General features: G+C 41.1%; 2 protein-coding genes across 6 annotated transcripts in view; one reads left to right on the top strand and one right to left on the bottom strand.

Annotated features, from left to right (window-relative positions):
• Positions 1-6,637: 6,637 nt before the first annotated feature.
• On the bottom strand, positions 6,638-8,369 carry LOC108305384. Its single transcript, XM_017529993.1, has one exon. It carries the CDS (start codon positions 8,245-8,247, stop codon positions 7,936-7,938), a length of 312 nt encoding a protein of 103 aa, XP_017385482.1. The 5' UTR covers positions 8,248-8,369; the 3' UTR covers positions 6,638-7,935.
• SUCO (SUN domain containing ossification factor) overlaps positions 8,022-9,301 on the top strand; it is a 74,873-nt gene continuing 73,593 nt past the window's right edge. For 4 of the 5 annotated variants that reach the window (XR_005200532.1, XM_017529990.2, XM_017529988.2 and 1 more), the window contains exon 1: positions 8,275-8,406. Coding sequence is in view for 4 of the 5 variants with exons in the window: in XM_017529990.2 (XP_017385479.1) it covers positions 8,345-8,406 (62 nt within the window). In the remaining variant the exon portion in view is untranslated. Of the gene's footprint in view, positions 8,407-9,301 lie in introns of all 5 variants that reach the window. The other variant, XM_017529987.1, reaches the window with a different exon arrangement.

Here is a 9,301-nt window from a genome sequence, read left to right as displayed (position 1 = left end):
GTGCTATGCAGTTACACTAGGATGCTTTCAACTTGGAAACTTAGATCCTTCAAATCTAGGAAAATGTCTTGAAAATATTTATTTTCTCACCTCTGTTTTCTCTTTCTTTCTAGTATAGGTATATTAGACTGCCTGGATTAGTCCTTTGTCTTTTTGTCCACTTTCTGATGATTTCTTTGACTTTATTTTTTAATTCTTCTATTGAATTTTTTCTTTCTTCTTTGATAGCTTTGCTTTACAAGATCTTTTTTAGTGATTGTTGCTGTTCTTGACAGGTCCCTTTCTTATAGTATCTTGCTCCTATTATAGGGTGGCAGCATCTGGCAATGTTAGAATTTATTTTTTTAAGTTTCTCTCTCAATGTATAGTTTTTATTATTCTCCAAATTGTTTTTGTTTGTTTTGTTTTCCTATTTATTTTCATCTCTATCTGTCATATAAGAGGATTTTCTCATGCCTGGTAATCATTAGTTATCCATTCATCTTTAACAGTGGAGCACTAAAATGCTGAGTGGATACTCTGACTACATGGTTAGGGCTTGACTATGACCTTCCTTATAGGGTGAACTGGTTGGGAAAAGTCAGATTTCAGCTATTTTTCAATTTATTTCCTCTTGGAATGATCAGGTTTCTCAGAGAAGATTCTATCCATCCTCTATCTAGAGAGAGAGACTGATTGCTGATGCAAAAAGATGCCTGAGGTCTCAGCTTCAAATGTCTCCTCATTCATTTCTTCCCCCAAAATTACTATTATAAAAATTTCAAACATACAGAAGAGTTAAAATAGTACAACAGCTACGCTTGTATCTTCTATCTGTATTCAACAATTATTAACAGTTTGCCATATCTGTTCTCTTTCTCTCTAAACTTTTGAAGCTAGGGTGTCATCATGGACTTCACTTTTAAATATTTCAGTGTATATCTCCTCAAAAATAAGAACATTTCCTACGTAACCACATGTAGTATTGTCATGTCTAAGAAAAAATAACAGTAATTTTTATCACTTAATGTCCACTTCTTATTTCAATCTCTAGTTGTAACAAAAATGCTCTTACTTTTGTGCATGGTTCCCCTACCATAAACTATGCTTGGCATTCCCAAGTCCAGACTTTATCTTTATCTCTCCTGATAACAAATCTATAGTCTTTTTCTGGGGTTGGGGTAGGGACAGTCATCTAGCCATGTAGAGTTGGGGAGGGTATCTGATAGTTCTTCATTTGCAATCACCTCCTACCACCACAAGCACCAAACACACATACCTTTATTTATTATTTATTATTATATTATTATTATTATTATTGAGACAGGGTCTTGCTCTGTTGCCCAGGCTGGAGTACAGTGGCATGATCTCAGCTCATTGCAATTTCCACCTCCTGGGCTCCAGTGATTCTCATGCCTCAGCACCTATAGTAGCTGGGTCTACAGGCATGTGCCACCATGCCTGGCTAATGCTTGTATTTTTAGTAGAGATGGGGTTTCACCATGTTGGCCAGGCTGGTCTCGAACTCCTGACCCTCAAGTGATCGGCCCACCTTGGCATCCCAAAATGCTAGGATTACAGGTGTGAGCCACTGCACTCGGCCCCAAACACATATATCTTTAATGTCATTGCCAGCTGGACTTGGTGCTGCATCACCTGAAGGAGCTTTTTGGGAATCTGTATGACACATTGAACCAATTTTTGCCATTTCTCATTGCTAAATTGGGGTTCAACTTTCTCATGTTTGTTGTGTTGAGGTTGACCATGTTATATATTGTTCAAACCAGAAGATACTTGAAAGTACTGGGGCTCAGGAAATGATACCCTAAAGTATGATGCCTTGGCACGCTGAGTACTTTGACCTAAAGGAGACTGGAAGGACTCAGAAGCAAAGTCTCTGTACCCTCCTGTCTCTTGCCTTTCCTTCTCGAGGCAAGTCATGAAAACTAGAGCTCCTCTTCCCCAAAGCTAGTCATAAAACCCAGAAATATTACTCTAATCTTCTCCTGCTTTTTTGTGCAGCAGCTGACGTAAAGAAGTTATCTGACCTACCATGTCTGATGGTAGTTTATAGGCCTACCATGTTTGATTGTAGATTATAGGACTATCATTCCAAAAGACATCATGTCCTATACCCAGAAGGAAGAAATGCTACACGAAGAGGCCAAGAAGAATCTGAACAGACAGGCCTTGTTGGGTTTTCCCCCTCAGTCTATTACCATTCGACATGATCATACCATTAGACAATATCTATTACCATTATCATACCCTTTTTGTCCAGTTACACTTCTAAATGGCTGTCAATTTTTCATTGAATCTAAGCATAAAAATGGACAGTTTAACCTAGGTATTTGAGTTCATTTCTGAAGGCTCCTGTGTCAATTAAAACTTTTTGATTAAGTAGATTTGTTATGCTTCTCCTTTGTTAAGCAGTCTTTTGTTATAGGAGTGTCAGCCATGACTCTTATGATGGCTAAAAAGCGTAGCACCTTTTCCATGCCTACGAAAGTAAAAGTTGGCACTATTATTAATTATGCCAGGATTATTAAAAGTGGTAAACTAGGCTTGTCAGATCAGCATATCATCACGTTAGGAAGCATTTCTCACTTATCTGCTTTCCAGCTTCAAAGTTTTTTTTCCTATGGCCCTCTCACCTGATCTCCCATCCTTGCAGCCTGTGTATTAATAAACAAACTCTTTTCTGTGGTTTTATGGGGTTTTGTGAGTAAAAGTAATTGCATGTGTGAAATGAATATATTAACTTTACCCTAATTAAATTATCTTGAACTTTGATCACTTTATATCTATACCACATTTTGTTATTTTAGTGTTCTTGAATATCTTGTTTCATAGAAAATAATATCTTTAATGCTTTTTTAAAAATCCCCACAGGACCTACAGTGAAGTATTTTATGTGTTTAATAAATATCTGTTTTTTATTTGATTAGAACTCACCTTCACTATTTCAAACATAGAATACCAAATAAGTGTCAAGTAAATAGAAATTAGAAGGCATATAAGGGTTGTAAGATAGTTTTGAATTTGATTCTAGTGCTTACTGTTTCCCTATATCTGAAATACCTTCTCCTCATAGCTCTACGAAAATCATACTCATGTTTAAAGAACTACATCAAATCTGCCTCTTTTAAGTCTTCTTTGATAATTTTCTCACAAAAATGTAATTTCATTTTCCTCTAAAATCTTGTGATACTCACAGTTCATATTATTTGTGGCACTTGTTCTATACATCTCATGTATTTCTTATTTCATTTCTTCTAGTGTAGTGGCTTTCACATTATTTTGACTGCAACTCACTTTAAGACATATATTTGGCAGGTAGTGGTGGCTCACTCCTGTAATCCCAGCACTTTGGGAGGTGGAGGCAGGCAGATTACTTTGAGGTCAGGAGTTCAAGACCAACCTGGCCAATATGGGGACACCCCATCTCTATGAAAAATTAAAAAAAAAATTAGCTGGGTATGGCGGCATGCACCTGTAATCCCGGCTACTCTGGAGGCCGAGGCAGGAGAATTGTTTGAACCTGGGAGGCAGAGGTTGCAGTGAGCCAAGATCACGCCACTGCACTCCAGCCTGGGTGACAGAGCAAGACTCTGTCACACACACACAAAAAAAGACATATATTTTACATTGCAACCTAATATGTATATATGTATGCAACAGCACACACACACACATATACACACATCGCATATATTACTGAAATAAGAGTACCCCACAAAAATACTTCCCCTTGCTGAGACATACTCCAATGTATTCTAAATTATTGTCTTTTAGTTTTTAACAGTGCTGCTGGATTCCCTCAAAATTGATTTCTTGACTCTCTAATGAACTGTGACCACACGGTTTAAAAAATATTGTTCTTTTGCAGGACTTCTTAATTGGGATTCATATTTATAATTCACAGGTCCCTGGATGGAATAATAATTATATCTCTATACTCTTGAACCTCTGCTGAAATTTAGAATTTGATTTTACTGTGAATGCAGGTAACAAACTGTGGAAGTACTGGCAGTATCTATAACTTTGTCACCAATAGTAAACACGGATATTTTCATATTACATTATGCATATTGTAAGTATCTTGGAATATCTTTTATACTCATCATTATTTTGGAATTATTGACATTAAGAGACCTGCTATTAGACCTTGTTACTTATCCATTAACAAAAAAAACCCTTTGCTTTGTAATATTTTAATAACTGTATTTCCTTACAATTGAGTTCCTTTGTAATCTATGTGTTTTATTTTATACCTTTATAAACATTCTGAGAAGGGTTTCAAGGGCTTCACCAGCCTACCAAAAGTGTGCAGCACAGAAGGTTAAAACGCCCTGCTAGAACACTGTAAGTTTCCTGGAGCAAATATCCATCTTAGCATCTTTAATTAAAAAAAGGCTCAATAAATATTTACTGAACACTTTATTTCTCCAGGTTACTTAGGGTAATTAAAACCTAGAAAAATCTAGTCAGACATAAGTCAAATAATGTTATGCTAAAAAACTAATTTGGTAATTTATAGAGAAAGAAATAGTTGGCTAGGTGTTCTAGACTAGTCAATTGCATAAAACTTTCTCATCCTAAGGGCTTGCTACTCCTAGGAATTTAAATTTTAGGGCAAATTGTAATTCAAGGTGATTAGACAAATAAGCAGTTAAGTAAAAAAGTATTTCTCTGGCCACTGTAATAAAAAAAGATCACTGTGTGATATGTATAAATAAAACACATGACCTCTCTGCAATAAGGAATTTATTCTCTGCTTGGGAGACAAATGACTGTTAAATAAAAACAGTGTCAAGAGGGCAGGCACAGGTGTTTCAGGATATAACCAACAGTGTGGTCTGGTGAGAAGGTTGAGTTATGAAAGAAAACAGTGAGAGATAAAGCTTGAACTACATCAACTGGGTTTGATTATGTAAGGCTCTGAATGCCAGGCCAAGGAGGCAGGACTTTATTTGACAGATACGTCAGACCTATAGGAGATATTTCCATCAAAGAAAGGACATGATGAAGGGAATGTTTTAGGAAGCTTCATCTGAGAGTATTATACAGGACGTACTAAAGGACACTTCAGTTACAATCTCCAACATGCTGTCTTCAGTTGGTACTTTTCTCTCCCAATTTTGAATCTCATACTGGTAAATTCTTGCTAGATACTTCCACCAGAACCTCAACTCAATACTGTGCTTCCAAAACCATACTAATCTTCTTAATTTGTAAATGTGCAACTCCTTTCTTGTTCATGTAATGGCATGTATGTTCTTAGAAATCAGACCATCTTTGATATCTCCTTCTCTGTCACCCACATGTAATCACACCCTTCCTCTAGTTGTTTCCATTATGAGCCTATTCAATTCATGTATCTTCAAAATACACATACGTTAACCTAGTGATAGAAGACTGAAATTGTGATCACAAAGAATTTTTTAAAAGGGAAATCTTACCTTTTGTTATTTGCAGTAAAAACAGAACGGTGCATGCCAACATTGCCCTTTGCGATTCTCCCAGCCCTCAAGAGACTGAGTTCTCAGGCTGTACTAATGAAGCAATCTATTATCTCCTTCTGAGTTCTACCTTTACCTCCTGAAGTGGCCAAATTATCAGTGCTCTGTTATGGCAGATTTGGTTAAGTAGTTAAGGCTCTTTTCAGGTAGGGAATAACTAAATAAAGAAGGTATATGCTATTCTACACACATATTTGTATACATAAAGAAGATGATCAGGTGGGGACAAACGGTTTAAAAAGTTCGGTTTATACTTTATATGTGGTTAAAATGTTAAGTGCTGATTGCCACATTCACCATTTTCCCATCTTACTTACCTCTTTTATTGTCTATTAGTCTGTTCTCAATGCTCCAACCTTTCTTTGACTGATTTCCAGGAAACTTCTGTTTAAAGTGACTTTCACTCTGGAAGCATCTAATGTCATTGGTCTCTAAGATCTTTCTGAGACACATAGGATCTCAGCATTTTGTAATATTGAAAGGAGCAGGTAATTTTTCAGCTAAATCAAAATATGCAAAAGCTTGCTCATGAAATATCACCAACTTAGACAAACATTTTTCTTGGGTGTCTTAAATATGATTTGTATAGGAGATAAAGAACAAAGGAGATAGCCAGAACAGGTTGGTTCTTTTTCTAAGGTCTGCTTGTTCTTTTTCACCACAAGTAAACAGAGTATCTGATCTTTATCAAGGCAGGGACTTGAGCTGCCCTGAATTTCTGGTTTAGTCAATCCTTTAGGAATGGGAGAACGCATGCTCTTTGTGCAGTTTAGGCACTAGTGGCTTCCTGGATAATCCTAGGATCTTCAGGGCAAACAAGTTATCCTGCGTGTGGTCAGTACGTTATAGATTTTATTGAATTGGGAGATGCTGTTATAGCAGGGTTTCTCAACCTTGGTGCTTTTGACTTTTTGGGCCACATAATTTTTGTTGTGGAGGGCTTTCTTGTGCACTGTAGGATATAAAACAGCATCCCTGGCCTCTACCCACTACATGCCAGTAGTACTTCTCCAATGTGACAAGCAAATTTATCAGTTTATCACTATCATTCCATTGCCCCTACTTTCTTTTTAACTTGCATATTAATCATTTGAAACTGTTTTGGGGTGAGATAAACACTTGCTTCCTGCAATAGATGAGAGATGAAAGGATTTTATTGTCATATACTAAGAGTAGAATCAGCAGGTAAATGGAACTGTTACCTAATTACTGACAGAAAAAGCAGTTCAGGGTGAACTCCTTTAAAACAAATATTAACACCCTTTGTTTAATTTCTCTAACATCAAATTGACTTATATCCAAGAATTATAGAGTGGATCAAATCATTCAGTTCTTTTGGAATATAACTAACGACCAATTCAACTTAGAAGTTTCATTAGGAAATTCCGCGGCTCAAAATTAGGCGATAGTTGGGCATTTTACTGAGGGTTTTCTTCCTTATGGCCACATGAACAATAACTAACACCTGCTTTAAACATATTTCACATTAAATATGCCATGTTCGAAGGCACAGACAACTGCAGCCTCCGTCCCGTCAGCGGCATAAATACTTGGAATGGGCATGGTGTCCGTTAGTTAGTATTGAGAAATGGTCACTTTTTACTCCTAGGCGAGTGTACGTGACTGCCTTCCCCGCTTTCAGTGAACCCCAAGACTTGGAGCGTCTGTGGGTGCGCCTCTAGTGGGGACAACTCCTCCCTTCCGACTCCATCGCAGAGAACCCAAAGTTCGAAACCAACAGAAGGAAAACGTTGGTTTTCCAACGTTTTGGAAGCAAGCTTCACCTGCGGAACCCGGCGAGAGGCGAAATTCTCGCAGAAAAGAAAAAGCAAAAGGCTTTCCGCTCCAACCAATCAGATGAGAGAATTCTTGGCACTCCCCTTTACATCTACCAGTCAGCATCCAGTTCACTTGGCCACCAGTCGACACAGGGAAAGGGTCTTTAAATTTTATTAGTACAGCTTCCCTCACAACCCTTCTCCCGTCATTCTAGGGCATTCCACGAACTCTGCTCAAAAGAGGAAAACAGTGCAACTATGCCAAAGCTGATCAGTCTCGCGGTGAGCAGCGAAACTATAGTCTTCGCCTACAAAACCATGGGTTCTAGGAGGGACAGGGAAAGAGAAAATCGGGTTCTGGAAGGCAAACTACCACTCCCAAAAGGCCTTGCGCGGACTCAGCTCGCGCGGGCTGACGGGCGGGCTTTTGTAAGGGGGATTGCTGAGGGTCACGGGCCTCCTCCAGATTTTCAGAACGCGAGCCAGCTAGTGGGCGGGACCTGGGGCAGGCGGAGCAGCTACAGTGTCGGCTCCGAATCTCTGTGGTCTCCTCCCTCTGGCTTTTCCGCCGGCTACGTCGAAGGGGGCGTGGCCTGCGCGGAGTCTGGTGTCGGGTGCGGGCGCGGCGGGACGTTGGTGACGCGTCCCTTTCCAGCTCAGCGGTGTGTGAGGTGTCGCGGCCCCGCCGGCGATTGGCTGAGAGGCGCTACGCGGCGGCCGTTGGTCACCGGCCGCCCGGAGCAAGACCCGGGGAGGGCGGGGAGGATATGGGGCGGCAGTGGCGGCGGCAGCGGCTGCAGGAGGCGGGCGTGGACGAGCCGGCGGCCGCAGGAGCGGCAATCCCCGGAGTCCTTCTGTGAAGCGCCCCTGTCCGCGCCGCTGTGGGGCCCTCGGAGAGGGCGGCCAGGACGCGAGCTGCTGAAGAGCCGCTCCACCAGCGCCACAGCCCTTACGACTCTCCGTCCCATCCTCGCGCTCCTGCTCCGGCTCCTCCATCTTGGCCTCGGCAGTGGCGGCTGCCGGGAGGATGTGCCGCCTTCTGGCAGGGGGAAGAAGGAGGAGAAGATGAAGAAGCATCGGCGGGCCTTGGCCCTGGTCTCCTGCCTCTTTCTGTGCTCTCTTGTCTGGTGAGTAGCCGTGACGACAAGGGAGTTCCGTGAGGGGAGTAAGGGGGAAGGAGCAGCCCAGGTCACACCCCCAAGGCATCTCGGCTTTTAGGGTCCGGGTGTCCAAGGCTCCTGTAGAGGGACAAACTGATTACTTCGCGACTCTTCCTCTGCTCTAGTAGTGCTCTGTGCGGAGATTTTCATGGTGTATTTTGGAATTTACAGAGACTCGGTGGGAGAGAGAGGGAAGCACCGAGTGCCTTTATACTCAGTTCTTCTACCCCTGAGAGACCGTGCCGGGTTTGGGGTGGGTGTTCAGATCGGTGGTAAGTTGCTCCGATTTGCCGCCAGTCTTTGCGTTCCTAGTGTGGTAAGGGCATAAATAGCACGTCGGATGTGATGATGTTTCGGACGTGCGATTTTAAAACGTGAGTCGTCAGGAAGGTGAGAGTCATGTATAAGCAGTAGTTCTCCTGGACGTTTCTCGCACAGTGCTTGACCCCAGGTACACTTGGGCCGCTGTTTTTGGAAATTTGGGGTGTGTGTTTGTTGTGAAGCACCTTTTCAATTGGTTTGGTAGAGACGGTGTCTTCAATGTAGAGTGTGTAGTAGTTTTTGGTAATGTCCCTTAGTAAGGGGAAGGTAAATATTGTATTTGAAGGCGGGAAGAGTGCTTTGTCCCTAAAGCACTCCGTAAGTTTTATGGAGTTTCTGTTAATACCAGGCACTTCTGGAGTTTTTTGAAGAGCAGAGAGAACTTGTAAGTCTAATGTCTGCTGTCAGCGTACTTGGAAAAGCCATTCTTTCCTCCCAGGGAATTTCTTCAAAGATGTGTGGCAATTGATGACTGAAAAGATGCTTCTTCAGTCAAGGCAATTTGCTCTTTGTTATATTAAAATAGAAATTAAGTTTACTG

The sequence above is a fragment of the Cebus imitator genome, unplaced genomic scaffold (assembly GCF_001604975.1).
Source record: "Cebus imitator isolate Cc_AM_T3 unplaced genomic scaffold, Cebus_imitator-1.0 Scaffold62, whole genome shotgun sequence".
Lineage (NCBI taxonomy): Eukaryota > Metazoa > Chordata > Mammalia > Primates > Cebidae > Cebus > Cebus imitator.
The sequence above is the reverse complement of the archived record's forward strand: the minus strand, read 5'-3'. Positions and strand labels throughout refer to the sequence as shown.

Coding starts and splice junctions, on each gene's coding strand:
- LOC108305384 (XM_017529993.1), bottom strand. CDS start 8,247: ATGGGACGGAGAGTCGTAAGGGCTGTGGCGCTGGTGGAGCGGCTCTTC.